The sequence below is a fragment of the Aureobasidium namibiae genome (genome assembly GCF_000721765.1).
Source record: "Aureobasidium namibiae CBS 147.97 unplaced genomic scaffold scaffold_1, whole genome shotgun sequence".
In the NCBI taxonomy this organism is placed as follows: Eukaryota; Fungi; Ascomycota; class Dothideomycetes; order Dothideales; family Saccotheciaceae; genus Aureobasidium; species Aureobasidium namibiae.
The window spans coordinates 1,293,679-1,318,093 of NW_013581208.1; the positions used below are offsets into that span (position 1 = coordinate 1,293,679).

A 24,415-nucleotide genomic window follows, 5' to 3' on the forward strand; every position below is an offset into this window, starting at 1 on the left:
ATAGCTCGGGAGCGCTTGCCGCCGATTGTGGTGGGGAAGTTGTTGTTGTTGTTGCCTCCCGCGGGATTGGTCTTGTCGTTTGTGGAGGCGGAGGCGCGGGTGGAGAGGGAGAGGAAGGGGAGGTGAGTGGTGAAGAAGGGGCGCAGGCAGGGGGCGTTGGCGCAGATGATGCAGGCTGCCAGTTCGATTTCGCTGTGTTTTGGATCAGGTTAGTTGGTGCAGTTGGAGGTGGGAAGAGGAGGTGAAGAATACGTACGACCAGGCTACGATGGGTTGGAGGGTGTAGGTTATGTCACTATTCCCTACGCGGATCCATGTCACGATGCTGAGGAGACGCACCAGACTGATGACACAGGAGCTGTTGGGAGAATATGTCAGGTTGGTTGAACAGTGATAAGGTGGTCAGGAAGAAAAGGGTAAACACATACATCGAGCCTAGCGTGAAGACAACACTGAGAATGATTTTCTGTCTCAGTTCAAGAGTCAATCTCCAAACAATAGGTATAGGAAGAGCAAGGATCATCAGATCCGCTGGTGGAGCATGCATGATTAGTCCTTGCTAACGACAAGTAAGAGACACCTGTAGAACTTACTGATGATATTCATCACGCCATTGCCGATATAGAAGGCCTGCTTGTTGATACACCTCGAAGCAGATATTGTCAGATCCCTATATTCACGAATGCTAGTCAGCATATCTCTCCCCTTCACACTTGGTCACAACCACAGCAACTCACCACTGAGCCCTAACAGGCACACAAGCAAATAGACTCGAGAAAATAGCACCCAAACCATATCCCATGGTACAAAACACGCACATCCACCAGAGATACCTGAAATTGTCGATAGGAAACAGTCTTCGATACAACATCAAGATGGACATCTTGGTGAGCAACATGCAGACAGAATAGATCATGGCACCAAACGTCCAGACCTCCAGGAAAGTTGGTGAGAATCGTTCGGCGCTGACGTCCCATAGATGTCTCCCCTGGTAGGTGTATCAGCAAGGACGAACATCAGGAATCGAAACATCTAAACGCACCAAGCCTACTTGAACAATGTATTGGAAACATCCCACTTCGGCGTAGAACACAAGTGCTGCCAGTATGATAAGATCTGCTCTGGTCATCAGCAAGCTTCTCTTTGCAAAGGCAAGTCTCTGGAAGTTCGAGGCCCTAGACACTTACAATCGTCCCAACTGACGCATTTGACCAGTTTGATGCGCGTGTATATCCTCGTACCCACAAATATGGCGACAAAGATAGAACACAGTACATTGCATATCGTCTGTTGGTATCCAGTGTTGACAGGGTTGATGAAATTGCTCGTCACACCCGGTGGTGGCATCCTTGCCGGTGTCGTACTCGGATCGCTCATAGTGTGTTCGTCAAGTTTTCCTATCGTGTCTGGATCACGGCAAGGGGATGGAAGAAGATAGGTCGAGGTGTGGTTGAATGAGATATATGGAAGAAAGAAAACGTTGTCTCTGTAAGAGAATAGGTCATTTGCCTACTGGACATAGCCTAGACAGAAGGAAAAGACCCTTGGTGAATAATTCAGGCGTGTGTCAACTCGGCCGCCGAGTGTCATCGTGCAACAAAGTCTACCAATAGGTAAAGAAGAATAAGGCCTACCAACTGTGGCGGAAAAGCCGTATGGGAAGAAGGTCGACACGAGTCACCGAATGTTATCTCTCGAGCATCGACGAAGTGCTGGGGGCGTCATCGCAAGTACCTGAAACTGGCACTTGCCAAAGAACCTGGAAACAGGTCTCACAGGACCAACGACTAGAGTCCAGGGCAGAACAATCTTAGCCTGGTCCTTGGAAGAAGACAGTTGTAGCGCGTGTCGCATGTGCTGTGGTCATGACATAGAATTGTCGTCCAGCGCAATGGGTTGCATGAGCGACGACAGATGGTCTCAGCCAGAAACAGCTTTTGCGCAATCTTGATGATTCAATGGCGGCAACATCATCTGGAGGTTCGAGAAGGCGGTTTATTGCAAAGGATGGCAGGTCTGTAACAGGTGTTCGCACATGAAACATGAAATGACTCGCAGGTCGGGGAGAGAAGCGGTTGTGGTGGCAGAAGTTCGGCCTTGGTCGTGGATGAACATCTGCCACGAAAGTGTACCTTCCTTAAGTAGAACTGTGCCGGGTGAGACCGAAAGGGAAGTGTTGAGGGTTATCGCACGTTAAAAGTGCAAAAAGTCCGCTTGATTGGTAATATACATTGATGGTGTGCAAAGCCTAAAACCCCCTTCTGCTCAAAAGAGAAAACGCCATTCATGTCGTGATGCCGAATTTAAGTCCATCATCTATGCTGTTTGAGTGCCGTAGCCTCTAATGCCCTCTGCAAATGCCCAGCTCTGGGCCTCGAGCTTCTCAGCCTCCTTAAGGTCAACACCTGATTGATTGTCGATGACAGCAATGCTGTATTGGTCCATACTCCTTGCGTCGCGGTAGAAGAGAACCTTCATACACTGCTTGATAGTCTCGATAGCCTCTTCCTTGGTCAACTTGGCTGCTGCCTCCTCGTCGGGGACTGCGCGGCGAAGAATGGGTTGTGCGAGGTGAGCACCGAAACCGGTGGCAAGTGTCGGGGCGCTGAAGGTGGTACCGAGAAGATCAACGCTGGCCAGGAAGGGCTTCTTCTTGTCATCGAGACCAGCAACGAGAAGGGCGTTCCACAGGGGGTTGAAGTCGGAACGGCGCTTGTACATGACTTTGCTGAGGTATGTGTGGAGGTTCTGTGCCGAGAGGGCGGTGACGTCGTCGGAAGATTGGTAGTTCTCGTTGATGCTTAGGGTGCCGAGGAGGCGGTCGAGGTACTGCATGTCGGAAACATCGCCACCAAAGCCGACGATAGACTGCTTGTTGAAGACGCGCAGACGCTTGACATCGGTGAAGCGGGCAAGGGATCCGTATGAAGCTGAGAGAGTGTCAGAGGTGAGGGTCCGGGTAGTAGCTGAGATGGAGATTATGTACCTAGGTTGTCGGCGGCGATGACAACACCGTCCTTGTACTTGAGACCGATGACCGAAGTACCGGTAACGATGGGCGACTGAGTATGTTGGATGGGACCCGAGTGATCTTGGGGGCCGAAGTGAGAGTAGTCGTAAGCGCCGTAAACATCATCTCTGGGCTTCGCAGGCAATCAGTATGGGAGCGGCAGGTGTACGGGCGAGAGAATGAGCTTACTCTGCCCCAGCCGTGAGGAAAGTGGTTCATTGTGAAGAGGAGAGATACGTGAGGTTCGGGAGACGAGGTCAATGGCGGATGAGAGACTTCGAGAGAGACAAGGCGGGTCTGATGAGAGATAGATGGTTGATGTGCTGATTGTATGCTATTGCCAGCTGCTGCGAGTCTGCAGCGAGTGACGCGCCCGATGGAGCTTGGACGGATCGGAACCTTGGCGCTCCCGTCCCCGGCATCCGGTCATGGAAACTACTTTTTGTTTCGGCATGTGACAATCCACTCGCCATCCACAAACACGCCCAACATGTCTGCAGCAAGTGTCGACGCCACTGCCTGTCCAGTCGACCATGAAACTCGCCAGGCATGGCTAGACCAGGCCAAGAAGGTCAAGTCCCAGGATCCTCCAGCACCTCCGCCGCCTCAAGCAACTCCCACGCCGTCAATACCCAACGATATCGACCTCAGCCAGATTCCTATTCAGACCCGCTATTCACTCGACCATGGCACATGGCTAGCTGCCATTCCCAGGAGCATCATGTCACCGGCCCAGCGCAGTGCTCTCGACACTTTCCGCGAGATTTCGACCATTCCCCGCGCCGTCTCAGCAGAAGGCCACGATGCCGCCGTCAACACACACAGTCCTGCCAACAACGAGCAAGAGTCTGGTGTCGATGAGAAGAGTGGCAACTGGGTCTACCCGTCCGAGGAAATGTTCTTCAACGCCATGAAGCGCAAGAACTACGACCCCGAAGCCGCCGACATGCGCACCATTGTACCCATTCACAACGCTGTCAACGAGCAAGCTTGGAAGGAGATCAAGGCCTGGGAAAAGGGCAGAGGTTCTGAGGCGTGAGTCTATCTGCACGAGCCAACCCCTGTATGCTCGAGCTAACCTCTCCAACAGATGTGGTGGTCCTCGTCTCGTTTCCTTCATGGGCCAGTCCAAGGAACTGACCCCCCGAGCACGCTTCAACTCCATCCTGGGCTACTCCAAGCCCTTTGACCGACACGACTGGATCGTCGACCGCTGCGGCACCCACATCGACTATGTCATAGACTTTTACGCCGGCAAGAACGAGGGCAAGCCCGGCAAATCCCTAAACTTTTTCCTCGACGTCCGCCCCAAGCTCAACACCTGGGAAGGCGTCAAGATGAGATTTGAAAAGTATTGGGGTCTGTGATCCTTTTGACTCTGTCTTTTCATCTGGGCGAACGAGATCGCCTTCTCTCGTTGTCGAAGCCTAGCCCTCTTCTGCCTTGTGTTCTCCTCTCCACTCTTCCCGATGTCGAAGCACCCGCTGCTTCCTGTCTTGCCGGCACAAAGTCCACTGCTTCTCTTGGGGTCCTGGCCTTGTCCTGTTCCTTCTTCTTTGCAATCTTCTCATGCGCAGCAACCAACTTGTCGCCATACGCCCAATCGGGAAATTTCGTCGCAACCGCTCCCTGTGACCATGGAGTGGCGTATTGATCCTCCTGACTGATGCCAGCAAAGTCGAGTAACTTTGGCAAAAGACCAGGATTGCGCAATGCCGACGAGTGGTACAGTCGTTGATTGAAATGTGTTCCTTTCTTCTTCAAATCGAGAAATCTCGCAAACTTGTTCGTTGTGTCTGGTGGCGGAGAGCCCGGAGGCGATGGTGGAATGTCGAAGTTCGGCACGGGTGGCATGGTGAGGTTTCTGAGTATCAGACGGTTGGCTGTGTAGGGCGATGGTGGAGCGGAGGCATCCTCGTCTTCTGTCGGGTTCGTGGGAGCACGGGGCTCTAGCATGGGCGAAGGTCCCGCAGATGGGCCAGCCATGGGACCAAGAGCTGGTCCCATTGGAGCAGGCGCAGGCTGTTGTGCTGAGACGGGTGTCGGAGAAGGTTGTCGTGGCGGTTCGGTAGTCGACTCGACAATCATGGCGGGAGCCGCATGTCGAGAGTTAGCTGCAAGAATAGTCAGAAGCTTGTAAAACAACCAAATGCACAATATACACATACACGAAACGACTTCCGGCAAAGCCTCGCCAATCGTCTTGTTCGCGACGGCCTAGCATGGCGACTTCGATTAGCAGCTACCCGACCTTGGTTTTTTTGCGCGCGCCCAAGTGTCTAGGACGCGATGTTACCTGATTTGCCTTGGAGATTGGCGCGATATTCTCGTCTTCATCTTCGCTACTCGAGTAGCCTCCTAGACCTAGTGCGCCGCTCATGTTTGTATATAGGTGGGGATTGCAAGGAAGAGAAGAGACGGTGTTTGTCAAATGACGACGCTGCATCGAAGCCTTTTGCGGGCAGCTCAGTCACATGTGAATCGCTCAGGACAACCATGTTCCAACCTTTCAGTCGAGATATCCAACACGCACGCAAAACAGTTACTAGAGAATTCAGGGTTTGATCTCACGTCAAAGACAGCAGAGGTGATCGTAAACCGGAGTGACAGGTAACGAAATTGGTATTCTAAATCTATTAGTTCATAACAACACAGCATATTAGGGAAAGATTATACGCTGTATCCTTTTTGTTCATATCCCCCTGCTGATGCTAGGAAAAAAAAAAAAAAACCACAGACAATGCATATTTACACTAAACGCAGGACCTTGAAGCGTCTAGCACAACCACTTGTACACCTTCTTCCACGCCGGCCACTGAGCCTGCTCAGCTCTCTCCTCAGCAACCAGCTCAGCAATGTTCAGCTCTCTGATACCAGTGTGCAGATCCATATTGTGGGAGCGAACAAACGGCGTACGGTACCAAAGCTTGTAAGGAACGTAGAAAATAACGACAACAGGTGCAGCAAGATAGACCTCGAAGAAGTTGATGATCAAATCGCTGGTCGACATTTCGGCATATCCGATGGGTGCAAAGCCAGTCCAGAACTGCGCGATGAGGACGACGATGTTGAGCACCAGACCAATCCATGAGCCAATGAGGCCAGGTTGCGATACGAAAGCCAGCTCGTCCAGAGTGTGGCCTTGGACTCTCCACGCCTTGCGAAAGCGGATGTGAGCAAGACAGATACTGAGCCATGTAAAAATGGAACTGAGACCAGAGAGTGCCAGCATCCAGTTGAAAGCATCGGTTTGCTTGTCAGAGCCAGCGAGGAAGGCGAGGAAACCGATGAGCGAGGAAATGGCGATCGAGACAATGGGACGGCCCTTGCGATCAATGTATCCGAGAATCTTGGGAGCTTGACCCTGGTCGGCGAGAGCTGCAAGAGTACGCGATGAACCGTAGATGGAAGAGTTGCCGACTGAGAGGACAGCGACCAAGATGACGGCGTTCATGACAGAAGGCAGACCGTCGATACCGGCATTTCTGATGGCAATGACGAAAGGACTGGCCTTAGCGTCAACACTGCTGGTACCGTTGATCAGACGCGGGTCGTTGTAGGGAACCAGAAGGCCAACGAGAGTCAAAGAGACCAAGTAGAACAGGAAAATTCTCCAGAAGACTTGCTTGACGGCAGTGGGGAGAGACTTGCGAGGGTTGGCTGTTTCGGCAGCAGCAAGACCAACCAGCTCAGTTCCAGCAAAGGCAAATGCAGCTGTAACAAACACACTGCAAAGACCCTTGAAACCGTGATTGAACGGTCCGGGATCGTGCCAATACTTTCCACCGATATAACCGCCTTCAGGACCACCACCAACGTTGATGATGACGCCAAGAATGATGAAACCAACGACGGCGATGACCTTGAGAATGGAGAAGACGAACTCGGCCTCGCCATAGCCCTTTACACCGAAAAGATTGATGCCGATGATAACAAACAAGAAGATGGCAACCCAAGCGTTAGGATCGATCTTGTCGTTCCAGAACTGAATGGTGATGGTAGCAGCAACAATCTCCAGAGGAAGCACAACCAGCCATTGCAAAGCATAGTTCCAACCCATAGCGAAGCCCCATGCTGGGTCCAAGAAACGCGTCGAGTATGCACTGAAGGAACCAGCGATCGGGAAAAGCACAGCCATTTCTCCCAGAGCGTGAACGGTAGTGTAAAGCATGAATCCAATGATACCGTAAGCAATGATCAGAGAAGCAGGACCTCCATTCGCAAGAGCCGATCCAGATCCGACGAAAAGACCAGTACCGATTGATCCACCAATTGCGATCATCTGCAGATGACGGCCCTTCAAATGTCTAGACAGGCCAGAGTCGGCGGTCGCGGCGTTCGCATGTTCGACATCAAATACTTTTCCATCTGCGCCGACTGTTCCTGGGGGTGTAGCGTGTGCGTTTGGGTCGCGCTTGAAGCTGTCGACGAAGCGTGTGGACCATGACCTAGGCTGGTCGTAGTTATGACCAACCTCGGCCGCAGAGCCTGAGGGCGACGAATATTGTCGAGCATTAGGGATGATCCCTTTGGCGTCTTCCATGATTTACCGGCTCCTCAGCTGCAAGGTCCGAAAAGATTCTGTGGTACGAAAACAAGAAGAGATGGACAGCAGAAATGTATATTTTTCAATCTTCTGCGAATGTGACAGCCGCGAGTCGCAAAAATGTTGTACAGGGAAAAACGAAATGCACCTCCAGCCGTGTCACCGTCCCTTATTTACGTAGAAAAGGCTAAGGTCTGCAGCTGCAAGCCACTATCTTTAAAGTCGTCGGCGGCGCCACCGGGTGTAAAAGAAACCACAGAGAGACAGGAGATTTTTGGCCGCTGGCAGCCCGAACGGTGTCGACAATTGATAGGAAGAGCCTAGAGGAATATGCGTGACACAATTTTCTGACACTGACGACTCAGAACCGAAGAGATCGACCAAGGGACCCTCTTCACTGTCCAGATTTTAGACAAGCTAGGCACGCGAGTGGTGATTATTCCCATGTTGAACTCGGGTGAATTCGCGGTTGCCAACGGCATTTCGAGGTTGCATCCTTCAACCAGTCAGTTCTAGAAAAACCATTCTTGACCGTGGCTGTTGATACAAATCGCTTGGCTCCCGAGCTTTGCACAAGGTGATTGACCGCGTAGTACAATTCAATACTCAGGTGAAGGTTCTCTGAGTACGACCAATAGAAGCGGTATTGAATCCTTCGCGTGTTGATCTGTTGTGTTCAGCGGCCGAGTTGGAAAGACTCGGGACTCGACGAAGGATTAGATGGACCAAGCTTTCTTCTGACTCTCTGCGGCTGGCTCGTGCTCAGCCGGCTGCAGGACAGCAGCTGCATCGAAGGACGCACAACATGCAAAGAAGTCTCAAAAGCATCGCTGTAGGTCAGTCACTGGCTGAGACCTTTGATTTGTGTGTTCGGCTTCAAGCATAGCCACACGACTTGTTCAACGTCACATGGTCAATACAAGCAAGTTGTTTCCTTTGGAGTAATCACCGAATCGATTCTCAATGCAACACCACACGATCAACAGGTATAAGCTGACCAACAATCTCGCGAAGTGGAAGGTATTGGTTAACCGCTTTTCGACACGATTGCTGCGACGTTGAATTGCGTGACCACAATGGCACATTGCCATAATGGCATCTGATTTGCTTTCACGGATAGACTTGAAGTTCTACCCAACAGCCTTGCACCACGCATCAATCGTGCCTGCCTCAGCCGTCGACTTCTCTTTGCAGAAACACAGCGACGTTTACAAGCTGCGACAATGCACGATGGTTTGCGAAACTGAGTCGAGTCCAACTACATAGGGCTGATGAGATTACGACTTTCACCAAAAGTCGTGCTGTTTTTCAAGGGAACTTATGCATTTACACAGCTGCCATACGACAGACCATGACATCCAGGGATAGCTTCACGTCACGTCTTCTTATCACCCTGGCTCCTTTCACCCTCTTCTTCTCTTCTGATATTCTCCCTAACATTCATCAACGCAGTCCCTAACAGACTCTGCCCCCATTTCTGCCGTGGAGTCACCAAGGCTTGCTGTGCATCAAACCCAATACCCCAAACCCTATCAAACGGAGACGCCTCCACCAACTCTCGCTCTTCCGTGGCAAGCAACAAACCCTTGAGAGACACTGGCTCTCCTTCATTGTCCATCTTCATCGACACCAAATTCTTCCCCTGTGTAAACTTCAGGTAATTGCCTTTTTCCACCACTTGCAGCTTGATTCTATCCCAAGCTTGCACATCAAAGTTGGAAACATCACGGCCGAGTTGTTTTTGTCTGCGAGGCGAAGTCGTCGACATGATTGCTTTGGCGGAGACCTCGTCACCTGCGAGCTGGGCCTTGTTCCACATCATCCATTGTTCTGCACTGCTGAACTCGAGGCCCGAATCCGGATCTGTATATCGGCATCGGTACCATTGACAGAGAAAGCCGTAGGGAACTTCGTCGTCTCTGAAGAAGAATAAGGGTTCGCCGATGGTTTGTCTCGTGTTCAGTATCCCAATTTGTGTGTTATTGGCCTCGGTGTTGGTGTTTTCGTCTTTGTTGGGGTTGTTCTTTGCGATGATTTGTTGCTGCTTCGAGGTTTGTTTGCGGTTTCTCTTTGCCATGATGCTTGATGTGACGAAATTGCTTATGCTGATGGGAAGGAGGAATGGGCGAAGGCGACAGAAGAGACTGGGAGGGTGAGGTGGGTTCATGGAAAAGACCCTTTCTCACAGAGCTGCGGTGACTGCTGTTTACCGGTGAATTACTTAGCATCTCTTCGTGCGAGAGTTTGAGGTAGTTTTCGAACTCGGATCAGGACCCTAGAAGCGAAGTGAAAGACATCTCCCTTGTATGTTAACACCTATATAGTATACTACTAAGCATCATCTCAGACTGCTCTAGCTCGATGTCATCCAGAGGAGACACAGCAAATTCGAAACACAGTCATCGTCACCGAACAGCACCCGCAGTCCATTTCACCCTTTCTTCCACCGAGCGAATTTTCAACTCTCTTACTGACTCTTGGTGATCATTCTTATTACTACAGTTACAGTTGCCCTTGCTATGGCATACCCAAAAACACTTCCGTGACGTTTATTGCTCAAAAACAAAATCAAAGACATGATGCATCTCTAACCCACAGCGCCACTAATGCCCAACCCTTGACTTGTGTCCCCATGCGATTCTTCTCCCTCGACAACCCTTCTACTCAAAACATCTTCAGCAATGGTTTTCGCATCCCGACTCATCTCCGTTGAAAGAGGATTGACTTCTTCAGCTCCGGTCTCGTCCTCTCCTAGATTGGGTATAACAGTGACATCAGCATCAGGATCTTCCTCGTCTTCTTCTTCCTCTTCAATGATGAAAGCAGTGGTGTCGCCTTCTTCGATGGGAGAGAAACTCTCTACTTCTTCGACTTCCAAATCTTCCTCTTCGTCTTCCTCGACCAATCTCATGCCCTGGTCATGCAGAGTGACTTTTCCGAAAAAGTCTTTTGGTTCTTCTTGCTGCTCTTCTTCCTCCTCGTCTTCTTCAGTAATGGTGATCTCATTGCTGCGACGCCCTTGAGCACTGGTGCCACGACTGTTTTCTCCAGAGCTGTTGTGACTGGAGCCTCTGCCTCGTGCGCCGGGTGTATTGCCCAAGCTCGGTCCCTTGAAGACGCTGCGTTTCTTTTTTGCAAAGACCGGGTGCATGCCTGGAGACGCAGGGCCGAAGGTGTAGCTCATGGGTGAGTTCATAGCTTGTGCGGAGAGCGTAGGTAGAGAACCAAGGTTACCAGGAGGAGGATGTCTGGCCACTCTTATGCCAGATGGGAAAGTGCCTGTGACAGAAGTGGGTGTGGATGGAGGTAGGATCACGACACTGCCGCTAGTGTGTGGTGACCTTGAGATGGCGCGTGAATGTGTGCTGAGAGAGGGAGAGGCCACAGAGTTCGAGGATGTAGTGGATGCGCGAGAGAGGGAATGATGGTGTCCATGGATGCTGCGCACGGATGAGACGGATGAAGAAGTCGATTTTCTGCCACGCAAACCAGAGCTGCGACGATAGATGGAGGAGCGTGGTGTAACTGGCGCTGGCGAGAGTGATGGCCTGTTTCCACCATGGGTCCGAGATGTTGCAGAGCCATAGGATGAGGCGGTGGATATACGTGGACGGACGGGGTATGTGGTTCGCGTGGGCATGTCTGGGCGCGGGCTCTTCCGCGGGTCCGTCATGAGGTCGTTAGCAGATCCTCTTCGTTGACTTGAAGGCATTGAAACTTTACGAGCAGTCGCAAGTTGTGTCTCAATCTGTTCTTGGCTGTCCTTCTTCTGCGATTTTCCACTGCTGGCCTTGAACCAGGATTTGAGATGGGCGAGTTGATCTTTGAAGGGACGTTTCCGTAGTTTTTGATGGAATGGCGGCGGGGCCAGCAGATCGTTCTTGGTGTGTATAACTTGGAGCAGTTGAGAGCTGGTTCTACTAGCAGCACGCGGTCGTCTGGGCACATCCTTCGGCGGCAGAGCAGGACCACAGCTCGAGGAAGTGATGGAAGGCGAACGACGGCGGTGGTCCTTTTCCACAGGAGGTGGTGGTCGATCTTCGGGTTCGGGCGTTTTGCCTTCGGTGACTCTGGGAAGATCAGGAGGTGCAGCGCTGGATCTACTCACACCCCGGCCTCTAGTCTTGGGTGAGACGATACTCAGTCGCGCTTGCTCTTCCTCTGTGATCTCTCTCAGGCTGGGCGCATTCAAGAGGCGACTGCTGGATGCGCTCAACCTTCTCAAACTCCTCGCTTCTGCTTCCCTTTCTTTTCGTTTCCGTAATCGCCTTCTCTCTTTCCGCTCCTCTTTCTCGAGCAGCAGACCCCACCAGCCAGCTAGCGGATCGCATCTTTGTCCCAGCACATTCTCGATGACGTGGTCGATGTTGACGCCAGCGCTTCGCATCCGTTGTAATGTCGCCTTTTCAACTTCGGTACTGAATGGCGGAGGTTGCAAGACTTTGAGAATCTCCTGTTGTTGAGGGGCGTGTCCTTGCAGCCAGGCGTGACGAAGAACATCGGCCAGAGGTGGTCGCAGAAGAGGGCGGCGCGACAGCAGTTTCGAAAGAAGGTCAGTGGCACCTTCGGGGACGTAGTCTGGGTACTTGGGGTCCTCCTTGAGGATGCGCTGTTTTGTTTCGTTTTCGTCGTCTTCGTCAAAGGGCAATTCTCCGCAGAGCAGAGCGTACAGAATGATGCCCAGACTCCAGACGTCGACCTTTTCGCCGGCATATTTCTCACCTTTAAGCATCTCCGGGGCGCTGTAGCACACGGTACCGCACCAGGTCTGCAGGTAGCTCGTGGTGCCCTGGTACTCGCGGGTGAAGCCGAAGTCGACCAATTTGACGTTGCCGTGCTTGTCGAGCAGGATGTTCTCGAGTTTGAGATCGCGGTGGACGCATGACTTTGAGTGGACGTAGGAGACTGCGCCAACTAGTTGGGTGAAGATCTTCTGGACCTGCTCTTCCTGCATGCGACCATGTTCGTGGAGGTGGTTGTACAGCTCATCGCCGGGACACCATTCCAAGACTAGCCATACCAGCGATTCGGTGACGATGACTTCGTAGAGACGTGCGATGTGTGGGTGGAGGAACTGTCGGTGGTGGTGGATCTCGCGAGCGAGGTTGGCGTCATCCTTCTTGGCCGATTTGAGGACGACCTGGAGAGGTCAGTGGTGGTGACGATGTGGGCGGGAGAGAGGCAGACCTTTGAACCGCTGATGAGTTTGTGCGAGGCGAGGTAGACCTTTCCGAACGAGCCCTTGCCTATCAGGCGACCGACGGTGTAGTTGCCAACAGCACGGAGGTCGCTGCTGCTGAATTCGCTGTTGTGTCGAGTGAGTTGTCGTCTACCAGCAAGACAAGGTTCAGGGCAAGTCTTACTCGAGAAGCTCGCTATACGAGTTTGCGAGTTTGGTCTTCTGGTGGTGGAGCTCGGCTTGGGCTCTCGCGGCGGGTGGCATACGCATACGTTTGACGAATGCGCTTGCTTGTCACGCAACACGCCCGTCGACTGTCTATGCGCTGTGCTGTACAAAGCAGTTCCGTCGAACATCCGAATCCCGTCTCTTGTGCGGCGCTCGAGGGTTGGCGACTGTTCTGGATAATTAATGCTGGGCCTGACGAGGCTGGAACGGGCGTCTGCGGACGTTGGGCCACCGGCTCGTTGTCGTGTGTCGTCGCTGATGTCGTCGTCGTCGTCGTTGCTAGGCCAAGCCGACTATAGTCTATGACTGGTTATACTGAACAGATGGCCAGAGACTAGGCGCCTCGTTGTCGTCGTCAATGCATGGCCATGGCCGTGGCATTCTCATCTCCGCCCGGTCCCCTGCCGCCCCAGGGCTTGTGTGTCGTGATTCGGTCATTTCACCTCCACACACCCCAGTACCATCAACTTCCATTTTGCAGCTCTGACATGATACAGTCTGCATACAACTTGACAAAAGGCTTCACTTTCTTTCAAACGGTAATGTCTGATGGACTAGATACCCATGTCTCATCCTTTGGCTCCTCCCGCCTTTGCATGACTCTTGGGGGTTGCACCACCAATCCATCTAGCTCCTCCGGATATCTGCAATCGCCTTGCGTCTGTAATCGCTGTCCGCAAACAGAGCCTCAATCAAATCAGTCACCTCATCCGCCTCAAACTCGAGTCTCAACTCGCCCTCGGTCCACAAATACTTGATGTCCGCCAGTGAACTCTCCAGCAACTCGCCTAGGTATTGGAACTTGAACCAGTTCGGGCAGTAGATGCCTGTCATGTCCGTTGCCTCTCCGCCCTCATGCTCCTGCATGAACAGATCCTTGACTTTCGACATCTCATCGCAAAGCTGCCGAAGCTTCTTGGACTCTTCTTCGCCAATGTCTTGAATCTCTTCAATCTCCATGATCATCTTGCCGATCGCCGTGCTGAGCAGCGACGCAGAAGACTGCAACAAGGCGGATCGTGACAAGATCCGTGTCCACTGCTTGTGTACGTCGCGCAGCCGTCCTTCAGTAATGCTGACAGCACTCTCGCATGCGCTCGTGAATGGTTCCGCATTGCAGTTGGAGAAGCCCTGAGCTCCATCGAGCATGTCACGAATAATCGTACGTTGCGACTCCATCTCGGCACTGTATGCTCTCTTTGCAAATGTTTCCAACGCCTTGATGTCATTATCCAGTCTAAGTCGTGATGATGGTCTCAAATGAGCCGGTAGTGCTGAATTCGCATCCTTTTCGGCTTGCTTGTTGATAAAAGTCCGGATTTGATCAGCCAGTCGAGAAGCATCGTTGTAGATCAGCATGTTGCCCGAGTCCAATTTGCCGTAAGCTGTGGATGCTGTAGCCCGATATATGGCGAGCACAAACGTCGGCAAGGTATATAACGCCGAGGCTGCTGGTCCTATGGGAGATCCAGAATAGCTGGGGTCTGTCAAAGTTTCGGCATCCGACACAACTTGCATGACAATGTCGAGCATTCCATCCGGCACTGCCGTCACCGTGTACGTCTCCCTGAGCGTCAGTTCTCTTTCGCCAGATGATGTCGTCTGACTTGTCTTCTGAGCCTTGACGGCTTTCGCTGGAGAGTCCGGCTTCGATGTATCGTCTGTGGTTTGCTCGTCATCACCCCAACCCCAAGCGTCTGCTGCGTCATCTTCCTGGTTCTCTCCATTGGCTGCAGGTGCAGACGATCCGGCCGGAACATATGCAATATCCTCATCCATATCCCATGCGCTGGCATCGTCATCCTCGTCATCATTCGTTGTAGGCTCGGGTTTCTTGGCGTCGGCTTCCTGTGTCTCTGGCGTATCTTCCTCCCAATCAGCGGCCCATGCATCGTCTGCTTCGTCGACATCGGTGCCACCCATGATAGCATCGCCTTTTGACACGGTCTGCGTCTCAACTCTCTCGACGGTTCTCCTGTCCCTGAGACTAGAGAAGAGCAGACTTCTCGCTGCCCCGAGCGCTGTTTCCCTACGTTTTGACAGCCACGTCCTAGGAGCGTTCTGCACCCAGTCCTTCAGTAGAGCAGTGCTTGACCAGTTGAGAGAGTCGATTTGCTCGGCAAGTTTGGACACGCGATCTAGGATTTGTTGAAAGACGGGCATCTGCTCGATTTGTACAGGAACAGATTGGTCGAGCCAAGTAAATGTGAGTGTCTCGAACAGAGAGGGCAACAACTTCTGCGACAAGGGCTCGCAAACAGATTTCGGTAGATGGGTAGAGAAGAAGTCCAAGATTATCCAGATATCGTCCAGGGTAGCGATAGTGTCGGGCTTGGAGCTCGTGTTCGAGACGCTGATACAACCATCTTTGACCTGGAAGACAGTGTGCTGGCCTGATTTCGTAGACAGACGTGGGTTGACAAGGGCAAATTCGATGTCGCGCTTCAATCGTCTGATGTAGATGTCTAGACCTCCGAGATATCGGAGTATGTCTACAACCAACGCCAGGTCGACAGATGGCGAGTCTGAGATGTTATCCTTGATCGTCACAGTGCGATTGGTGATATCACAATGTAAGAGGGACTGAGCAAGTTCTATTGTTCTGTCCAGGAAAGCGGCCTTGAAGCGTGAACTGCGTGTTTGCAACAGCCCGACAGCTCTTGTATCCTGAACGGCAGAGAGAGCAGTTATAGAGTTGTCGCATTGTTTGATGTGGTCGAGAGCGGCGCGTAAATGGTCGTTGGTGTACGCTTGGTCAGCCTGGTCAAGTATGCGACAGGACGACTTGATCAGCTCCAGGGTCGTGGTCAGAGATTGGTTGAAAGCGACTTCTTTCTCAAGCAGTTGGACTTTGTTTCCAGTATCGTGTGTCTTCTCTTTCAGGGCCTTGCCAGCTTCGGCTTGAGCAACAATGTCCCTGGCCGTTGCCTTTGATCTTTCAATGTCGGCTTGAAGCTTTTTGGCTTGAGCGATCCATCCGTCGACGTCGGGCGCAACCTCTTTGCTCAGACTACGGATATCTGTCTATTCACAATCCATCAGATCCAAGCTACAGATCAAGTGTCGGTGACAGCGTACCTTGACTTCATCCCGCGCCTTTTGAAGATCGGCTAGCAGGGCGGGAAGGAGGGTTGATGAGACTTCGGCAGACGAGACGTCGGGCTCCGGGTAAGTGCCATGCTCGACACTGTCGACGATGGCCTGCTTGAGCTGATGGTTGTTAGACATTGTCGCAACTCTGTCATGATTCCTCTGACGTTGATGCAACAAGAAAGCTCCAGCCTGTCACTACGCGCGGCTCGGCCCGCTGTCTAGCGTGGTGAGAGTGGATGCCTCCAAGACCACACGTTCTGCAAGACAGAGATGTTGGAGGCGAGCCTGTTGGTAGCAATCTTGAACATCTCGTTTGCATCCTTCTAGGAATTACACAATTCTGCAAGCCTACTTTCTCGTTTGCACCTCTGGCCTTCAATCTTTTCTGCCGGCTCGTTACAAAGACTGCCGTTCCTCCAAAGTCTCACCAGTTCACCTCTGCGGCTTCGTGCTGCTCCAACCACCACACCATGCCTGCCGCCAAGATTCAGTCCCATTTCAAACCCATCCAAAAGTTCAAGCTCGACTATGCCCCTATCGGTATTGCACAGTATGAATCCGAACGCACTGGAATGCGTGTCGTTGTTGTCGATCAGAAGGGTCCCAAGGTCTATGGTTATTTCACGTTAGCCACAGAGATTCGCGATGACTCTGGTTCGCCGCATACCCTTGAGCATCTCTGCTTCATGGGTTCCAAGAACTATCGCTACAAGGGTGTTCTGGACAAACTCGCCACTCGTGCTTACTCCAACACAAATGCTTGGACCGCCACTGACCACACCGCCTACACACTCGAGACCGCTGGCTGGGAAGGCTTTGCCCAAATTCTTCCCGTCTACCTTGAGCACGTACTCGTGCCCACTCTGACTGACGCTGGCTGTTACACCGAGGTCTTTCATGTCGACGGCACAGGCCACGATGCCGGTGTTGTCTACTCCGAGATGCAGGGCGTTCAGAACCAACAGGGAGAACTCATGGAACTGCAGGCGAGACGTCTGATGTGAGTATTACTAGGTCGAGACAGTTGTATGGGAGCTAATGCTTTCTAGATATCCCGAAGGTGATGGCTTCAGATACGAGACGGGCGGCATGATGGAACAGCTCCGTGTTCTCACGGCTGACCGCATCAGAGAGTTCCACCGTGAAATGTACCAGCCCAAGAACTTGTCCCTTGTGCTCATCGGTGAAATCGACCAACCCGAGCTCCTACAAATCCTTGATGAGTTTGAGAGCACAATCATGGACGATATCCCTTCGCCTGAGACGCCTTTTCAACGTCCCTGGGTTGAGTCGAAGCGTACACCGCCTCTTAAGAAGACAATCGTGGACACTGTCAAGTTTCCCGAGGATGACGAGTCTATGGGTGAGGTCTTGATAGGCTTCCTTGGTCCGGACTGTAACGATCATCTACAGGCATCTGCACTCGGCATCATGCTCATCTACCTGTGTGGCTCTTCGGTCTCCGTTCTCGAAAACACTCTGGTCGAAAAGGAACAGTTGTGCAGCATGATCTACTACTCCACTGATGTGCGACCTGACATCGCTTTCTGGTTCAACCTGAGCGCCGTCGAGACCAAGAAACTCGCCGACGCCGAGAAGCGGTTGTTCGAAGTTCTCAAGGAGACTGCTTCCAAGAGCCTCGATATGGGCTACATGAAGGATTGTCTCAGTCGTTACCGCAGACAAATGAAGTTCAAGTGCGAAAGTACCGGAGACTTCTTTGCAACACCTATCATCGAGGATCATTTGTTCGGCAACAGAGATGGCACAGATCTTCGCGAGTTGGAAACCTTGAAGGACCTGGATGTTCTCGAAGGTTGGTCAGACCAGCAATGGCGAGACTACTTGTCGACATGGTTCGCAGATGCCCATCACGTGTCAATCCTCGGTGTTCCTTCCAAAGAGTTGTCCAAGAAGCTCAAGACCGATGAGAAGGCTAGAGTCAAGGCACAGAAGGAAAAGCTGGGCGAGAAAGGACTCAAAGAGTTGGCCGTGAAGCTGGAGCAAGCCAAAGCTGAGAACGACAAGCCTATCCCTGATGAAGTGCTCTCACAGTTCCCAGTACCCGGAACATCGTCCATCCACTTCATTCCGACTACCACTGCTAGAGCTGGCAGAGCCAGACAGATGGGCAAGCTCGACAACGAGATCCAGCAAATCGTCGACAAGGACGATTCTGACATTCCCCTCTTCATCCACTTCGAGCACATTCCGTCGAACTTTGTCCGCACAAAGCTGGTCATGTGCACTGGCTCGCTACCTACTGAGCTCAAGCCTCTGCTCGCATTGTACCTGTCGAACTTCTTCATGACTCCTGTCACCCGCGATGGAAAGCGTATCGAGTTTGAAGACGTTGTCACTGAGCTCGAAAAGGATACTGTCGACTACGACATCAGTTCAGGTCCTGGTAACGGCGAGCTTCTTCAGATTACTTTCCAGGTCGAAGCTGAAAAGTACTCTGCTATGATCGATTGGCTCCGCACCACCCTGTTCAGCTCCGTCTTGGATAAGGAGAGACTGCAAACTTCCATTGTCAAGATGCTCGCTGATATCCCCGACGAGAAGCGTAGCGGCATGGACATGGCCACTGCAGTCGATTCGATGATTCACCTTACCAGAGACTCCAGCAGCCGTTCCAGAAATACTCTCGTCAAGTCTGTCTACCTCAAGCGCCTGAAGAAGCACCTGGCAACGAACCCTGACTTCGTGATCTCTCGCCTGCAGACCTGCATCGACACTCTTCACAAGCCTTCCAACTTCAGAGTCTATGTCGCCGCAAACATTCAAACCCTTTCGAATCCTGTTTCAGCTTGGAAAGCCCTGCTCAGCAACCACAACGACAACTCTCCTCTCCAACCTCTTGACTCTCGCAAGTCCAAGCTCAGCGAGATCTCAAAGAAGCCTGGTAACACAGCTTACATTCTTCCCCTCTCGACCATTGACTCTTCATACGCTTTGCTCACCACCCGCGGTCCGGATAGTTGGTCTCATCCCGACCTGCCCGCTCTCATGGTCGCTCAATCGTATCTCGATGCCGTCGAGGGCCCTCTGTGGGCAGCAGTCCGCGGCACTGGTCTCGCGTACGGCACTGGCTTCTCTCGCTCCGTCGACGTCGGTCTTCTGACTTTGCGTATCTACCGCTCACCCGACACCTTCAAGGCCTTCCTCGCCGCCAAGACCGAAGTCGAGAACTACGCCACTGGCACCACTCCCTTTGACAAGTTTGCTCTTGAGGGTGCCGTCAGTAGCATCATCATGGGATTCGCAGATGAGCAACCCACGATGGGCAGTGCAGCCAACTTGTCGTTCGTCAACCAAGTCATCAGAGGCATCCCCAAGAACTGGAATGACGAGATGCTGGAGAAGGTCAGAAGGGTCAGTGAGGAAGAAATCAAGAATGTGCTCAAGAGACTCATCATGCCCATCTTCAACCCCGAGACTACCAATCTGGTGGTTACCTGTGCTACTATCATGGAAGAGGTATGTTTACCCCTCACAAACCACAAAGAAACACATTACTAACGTTTTGCACAGAACCTCGTCAAGGCTTTCACGGATGCAGGATTCAAGCCTGAAGTCAAGGCACTGTCAGACTTTGAAGACGACTACGGACTCGAGGATATCGAAGGTGTTGAAGATGAGGATGAGGAAGATGATGATGACGAGGAAGAAGATGGCAGTGAAGATGGCAGCGAGGAAGACGGGTCAGAGGAGGAGGATGAAGAGTAGATTGCTTCTATAGACCACCTTAGACAGTTTCTCCATGACATTCTCTGACTTTGTTGCAGTATTTGCAGCAGGACTGAAAAGTTCGCTCGCGGTTTGCAAAGTTGGGTATTTGTTGTCATGTCTCCTTCGTACGCACATGCTAATGAATTTCTGTATACTTTCTGGTCCATCTTGGGGAGAGAGACAAAAGGTAGATTCCAGGGAACCAAAAGTAAAGCTTATCAAATCAGCGTCTGGATATCAGCATATATAAAAACAGTTGCAAGAGCAGATTGGAACGATGGTTGAGTTTGATGCATATGTTTTTTCTGATTCGTTTGTTTGCATAATGGTGCCCAGTCGCTTTTCCAAAAACATTTCTTGCCCTTGCCCTTGTATTTGTTTTCTCCCGCTCGAATGCAAAAGAAAAATGACGGAACAACGATTCGCTTGCCGCTTTGAAAGCTGCCTAGGATTGTTCACGTGACCCGGAAGGCTGGTCGTAAGAACAGATGGCGCGGAAATAGAGACACACGGTGCGGAAGTCGATTTACGGGTATTGCAGGACGGATCGACTCCAGAATGATGGCAGACGTATGTCCGATAGATTGCTCCATGGACGCTCAAAGGCTTCTGCTGCGTTCTGTTTCGCGGGTCGGATGTGTGGTGTGGGAACTCGGTGCAAAGGTGCGTAGGGAGGTGTTCGATCGGTGGCAGAAGAGCAGACGAATAGCTCAGAGAAGCTCCTCACAGGTCCAGTCCTCGTACCAGCCATCGGGCAGGTATCTGCGCACAACCAGAGGAATCTTCTTTTCGCGCAACTCCTTGATGGCGATTTGCAGGGGATCCGTCTCACCCTCGACGTCGACCAGAACAGGGGCATTCATGCTGTGATTCTCGTCAGCCCAATTCTTTCTCGTATCCTTTCGATCCCTCTTTTGCCGTATAGCTTCCATTGCTCCTCCACCACGGGTCTCTCGAGTCCTGCTCTTGGCTTCCTTCTGTTCTCCGCGACTCACCTGATCTGCAGTGCCCTCGTTCCCAGCACTCTAGCTCTCTCGTATTTGGTCATGTACGGCGTAGTAGTTCTCTTGTCATTATCAATCCTCTTCTCCTTCAAGCCCTTGACTCCCAAGTTGGCATTTGCGCGTGCGATGGAATTGGGATCGCCGGATGTGACTATGTTGGCGTTGTTCTCGGGGTCCTCGGTGCCGCCGGGGGCGTCGTTGTCGTTGTCGATGAGGTCTTCGACTTGGTCGTAGTCTTCCAGCATGTTGTCATCGTACTCCCTGTGACAACAGCATTAGTGATAGGGACTTGAGGGCGTAGAAAGAGTTGGGACGTACTCGCCGGCGCCAAAGTCACCGCCGCCGTCGTCGCCGTAGTCGGACATGTTTTGCTGTGTGTTGTGTGAGTTGTCGCGGGTTGAGATGAAGGTCGTGTGTTCGCGGTGAATGCGCAAAGGCGTGAGAAGAGTGGAAGTTGCGTATGGGCTGTGAATGCAGAGAGAAAGCGCGATGAACCAAGAACCGCGCTTTAGAGCAGTCGCAAACTAAACTTGTTACTCGGAACGCGGGACTGCAAAGGCGGTGACTCGACTTCGAGTGACGCCCGGGCCACTCACTCTGGCAGAATATCCAGAAGTATCGACCCCGGACTTTTGCAGACGACATCTCGTCCTTCCTATTGCTCTTTCTTTCTCGAATTATGACCGTTGCTTCGGAAGTAGCTATAGAAATGCACAAAGCATATCGCTGCTGAGACGATTTCATTGAGATACCTTCGATGCAATCTTCTCATTGGATACGCCTCGAATTGTAGTTATCCTTCTGCAATGTTATTGCTTGTTTAGCATGCTAAACTACTTTGGAGATGGATGCCTGCATTCTTTATTGTCTCGTCATGCATCTCCTTGACACACACTCGAGACTGTCACAGCTATAGAAACTCACAAAGTAGATCGATTCAGAGCTGCATCCATTGAAGTACTGCAAACATCGAGCTCTCACTGGACATACAACAGAACAAACATATTGTTGTGCCTTCTTATAGTGGTTAAGAAAGGGGGTTTGTCTTTGAAACATGGGTTGTACTCTTTTATACTCTATACATGGTGCTTCCTCTCATTATCTCTCGACCCTATTTAGCCACCTGTCACCAATCAACAAACTCAGGCCTTCTTGCTTCTGATCTCGAAGGCACGAGCCTTCTGGTTCTTCTGTTTCTGCTTGCGCAGCCAGACTTGGTGCTGGTGAGCCAGCACCGAACGCTCGCCCCTCGTGTGCTCCACCGCAGGAGCTGGACCGCCTTCTGCCGAGCCTCCGCTCAGCAGGGAGAACACCTTGCTGTTGGGATATTCTCCCATGATGACGGAGGTGTACCCCGGTGGCAAGGGGATACACCACTCGAAGGGGCGGTCCAGCCCCAAACCCAGCGCATCTGCCACCTGCAGGTTCTCTTCCACCTCGATCTGCTTGGTCTGTATACCATCAAAAGTCAGCATGTTGTTACTATGTTGGGATGATCCGAAGAGATGTCGCAAATCAGGGGCAAGGGTGAAAGAAGTAGACAACTAAATACTATGTGAAGGAAGGGTAGTGAATGAGTGGCTTACGTGCTTGATGATGATTTTTAGGCCTTCATCTAGAAAGTCCTTCATTTCCTCCAACTGAGCCTCACATTCCAGTGCGCGAGCCCATCCATACGGGTCTCCAGTCTCATTGGCCCAATACACCCAGTGGCCATGGTAGCCACCACTCTGGAAGCCATAGTTGTAGTCAAATTGAGCAGCCTGTATGTTTCGGGTGAGCGTGGACAGCATGTCGTGTAGCTCGAACACGCTAATTCTCTGAGAAATGTTGACATCCTCAACAATCTTAGCCTCACCGCCCTCGTAGTCCAGGTAGGTAACCACTTGGATGCGGTACTCGTTTCTGGCAGGGGCGCGAATGTTGTTGGGTCCGAAGAAGAGTCTGTTTTCATGGACGTAAAGGTGGTCGAGGAGGGCGATGAGTGGGGTGACTTGGCTGGGGTCAAAGTCTAGGGTCGCGAATCTAGCCAGCTGACCGGCAAGGTAACGACCGGCGCGAGGTTTGAGAGTCTGGTCACGCTTGACGAGCCATCCAATAAGCTCTTTACGTTCACTAATCAGACGGGTCGTGTCTCCTTCGACCTCGTTCTGACGGTTGTGGCGCTCGAGAAGATCAATCCAGCTGACCTGGAGATGGAGTCTGAGGAAGAAAGCCAGAGTTGGGAAGGCGGAGTATGGACTTTCAGCATTTCGCACGTCGCAGTAGATCTTGTAAAAGTTAGGATCGTTCGTAGCGGCGGCGTGGAACGTATCTGTCATGTGCTTGATGTGAGCCAACATAGGGTCGACGAAGACGGGAGCTGGATATCCGGCGGGGAGAGGGGCCTGGCGTGATGCTGCGGCGAACATCGGGCGTCGGATTACGGGAGGTCCTTGAGGGATGAGCGCTTGTAGCAGGTTGTTGAGAGATGCGCCATAGGCTAGAGTCGACTGTGGAGGAGCGCCGGGAGGAGCGTTGAGAGGGGCACCAGGAGGAGTCATGGTAGGGCGAGGCATGGACATAGCGCCGGGAGGGTAGATCGTAGGTGGTGTGTTTCCTGACATTGCGGTGCGCAGGTCAAGGAGAAGTAAACAAGGAGCGCACGACGTTATGTCGAGGCGTCTCTTTCGAGGCGTCTCTTTCGAGGCGTCTCTTTCGAGAAGTCGCTTTCGATCGTTGATGCTAGAATGTAGAGCAACAACCAGACAGGAATGGTGATGAAGACGTGAAGATCGTGTATGAAAAGTTGTGGAAGGCAGACAACGTTTTCGATGTGGAAGAAGTGAAACGCTGAAATCATGGATGCGCGTGTTTGTGGTAAACAACGGCGCGGCTGTGAATTGTGAACTGCAGATATTCAGTCCTGCAAATCGTTTCTGAACACTGATACCAGGAGTGGATCCAGAACGACAAAATAGGACTCTAAACCACGACGATAAGAATTGATATAGGATGTAGTGACAAGGCCAATCACCGCAACAGGATAGACAAAAAAAAAGGACCTCCCACTCCGTCTCACCAACCGCCTTTATTTCGCTCCGAGCGAGGCACGGGTCGGTTGTTAAGGCGAAATGTTCAGACATAGCGGCCTCGCCTGGGATCGAACCAGTACATGACGCGGATGGTAAATCATTGCGCCAACGGACCACTACATGGGATAAACAAATTCCGTGGTTTATCAACCCTCCTAGTGCTTTGATTATCTTGGCGGCATGGCGGAGTCTTCGATTTAACTTCCACTGTCGACGACAAGCAGACCAAGAGTGCCATGATCGATCTTCAGGGCACCAGTCATGTTCCTTTCGACGTTACGCTGGCGACGTGGTTGTCCTTCGTCCTGCGTGTGCACCTCTCCTGGTCCACATCATTGGGCCTTGGCAGCGGTGTAGCTGTATGGCCAGATCCCAGTCTCGAGTCAAAAGTGGCCGAACTAGATGCGAGCAAAATATTCCTTGTCATCGAAACATGTTCCACTGACCAAAGGGAGAGAGTAGCCGGTCCACAGTGGCAGCAACTAGCAGTCCGAAGAGCGATCATCAACTGTTCTTGGTATGACGTGTCTTAGGTTCTTCCATGAGCTC

General features: G+C 51.9%; 11 protein-coding genes across 11 annotated transcripts; 2 read left to right on the top strand and 9 right to left on the bottom strand.

The window, feature by feature from the left end:
* Positions 1–131: 131 nt before the first annotated feature.
* Positions 132–1,377, bottom strand: M436DRAFT_36696 (uncharacterized protein; the record flags this gene model as incomplete). Its single annotated transcript, XM_013576447.1, has 7 exons — positions 132–192; positions 257–358; positions 429–531; positions 594–670; positions 738–988; positions 1,043–1,116; positions 1,188–1,377. Coding segments are annotated over 7 exons (858 nt in total), but the record flags the coding sequence as incomplete, so codon positions are not given.
* A 939-nt stretch (positions 1,378–2,316) lies between these two features.
* Positions 2,317–3,229, bottom strand: M436DRAFT_77679 (proteasome endopeptidase complex, beta subunit; the record flags this gene model as incomplete). The annotated part of the gene is made up of 3 exons (XM_013576947.1): positions 2,317–2,930; positions 2,987–3,143; positions 3,200–3,229. 3 exons carry the CDS (start codon positions 3,227–3,229, stop codon positions 2,317–2,319), a joined length of 801 nt encoding a protein of 266 aa, XP_013432401.1.
* Positions 3,230–3,500: 271 nt separating this feature from the next.
* M436DRAFT_77680 (cytochrome c and c1 heme-lyase) lies at positions 3,501–4,377 on the top strand (the record flags this gene model as incomplete). Its single annotated transcript, XM_013576948.1, has 2 exons — positions 3,501–4,045; positions 4,101–4,377. 2 exons carry the CDS (start codon positions 3,501–3,503, stop codon positions 4,375–4,377), a joined length of 822 nt encoding a protein of 273 aa, XP_013432402.1.
* A 19-nt stretch (positions 4,378–4,396) lies between these two features.
* On the bottom strand, positions 4,397–4,996 carry M436DRAFT_37110 (uncharacterized protein; the record flags this gene model as incomplete). Its single annotated transcript, XM_013576532.1, has 1 exon — positions 4,397–4,996. The coding sequence occupies one exon, from the start codon at positions 4,994–4,996 to the stop codon at positions 4,397–4,399; it is 600 nt and encodes a 199-aa protein (XP_013431986.1).
* A 790-nt stretch (positions 4,997–5,786) lies between these two features.
* M436DRAFT_35889 (amino acid permease) lies at positions 5,787–7,553 on the bottom strand (the record flags this gene model as incomplete). Its single annotated transcript, XM_013576292.1, has 1 exon — positions 5,787–7,553. One exon carries the CDS (start codon positions 7,551–7,553, stop codon positions 5,787–5,789), a length of 1,767 nt encoding a protein of 588 aa, XP_013431746.1.
* Positions 7,554–8,967: 1,414 nt separating this feature from the next.
* On the bottom strand, positions 8,968–9,510 carry M436DRAFT_17660 (DUF1768-domain-containing protein; the record flags this gene model as incomplete). The annotated part of the gene is made up of 1 exon (XM_013576056.1): positions 8,968–9,510. A coding segment is annotated over one exon (543 nt), but the record flags the coding sequence as incomplete, so codon positions are not given.
* A 633-nt stretch (positions 9,511–10,143) lies between these two features.
* M436DRAFT_59772 (kinase-like protein) lies at positions 10,144–13,005 on the bottom strand (the record flags this gene model as incomplete). Its single annotated transcript, XM_013576638.1, has 3 exons — positions 10,144–12,696; positions 12,744–12,861; positions 12,920–13,005. 3 exons carry the CDS (start codon positions 13,003–13,005, stop codon positions 10,144–10,146), a joined length of 2,757 nt encoding a protein of 918 aa, XP_013432092.1.
* Positions 13,006–13,590: 585 nt separating this feature from the next.
* M436DRAFT_59773 (uncharacterized protein) lies at positions 13,591–16,191 on the bottom strand (the record flags this gene model as incomplete). Its single annotated transcript, XM_013576639.1, has 2 exons — positions 13,591–15,987; positions 16,042–16,191. 2 exons carry the CDS (start codon positions 16,189–16,191, stop codon positions 13,591–13,593), a joined length of 2,547 nt encoding a protein of 848 aa, XP_013432093.1.
* A 335-nt stretch (positions 16,192–16,526) lies between these two features.
* On the top strand, positions 16,527–19,785 carry M436DRAFT_59774 (uncharacterized protein; the record flags this gene model as incomplete). Its single annotated transcript, XM_013576640.1, has 3 exons — positions 16,527–17,056; positions 17,106–19,536; positions 19,591–19,785. 3 exons carry the CDS (start codon positions 16,527–16,529, stop codon positions 19,783–19,785), a joined length of 3,156 nt encoding a protein of 1,051 aa, XP_013432094.1.
* Positions 19,786–20,498: 713 nt separating this feature from the next.
* Positions 20,499–21,157, bottom strand: M436DRAFT_77687 (DNA-directed RNA polymerase I; the record flags this gene model as incomplete). Its single annotated transcript, XM_013576949.1, has 3 exons — positions 20,499–20,652; positions 20,784–21,053; positions 21,111–21,157. The coding sequence occupies 3 exons, from the start codon at positions 21,155–21,157 to the stop codon at positions 20,499–20,501; spliced, it is 471 nt and encodes a 156-aa protein (XP_013432403.1).
* A 777-nt stretch (positions 21,158–21,934) lies between these two features.
* Positions 21,935–23,398, bottom strand: M436DRAFT_77688 (uncharacterized protein; the record flags this gene model as incomplete). Its single annotated transcript, XM_013576950.1, has 2 exons — positions 21,935–22,243; positions 22,379–23,398. The coding sequence occupies 2 exons, from the start codon at positions 23,396–23,398 to the stop codon at positions 21,935–21,937; spliced, it is 1,329 nt and encodes a 442-aa protein (XP_013432404.1).
* Between the last annotated feature and the right edge of the window lie 1,017 nt (positions 23,399–24,415).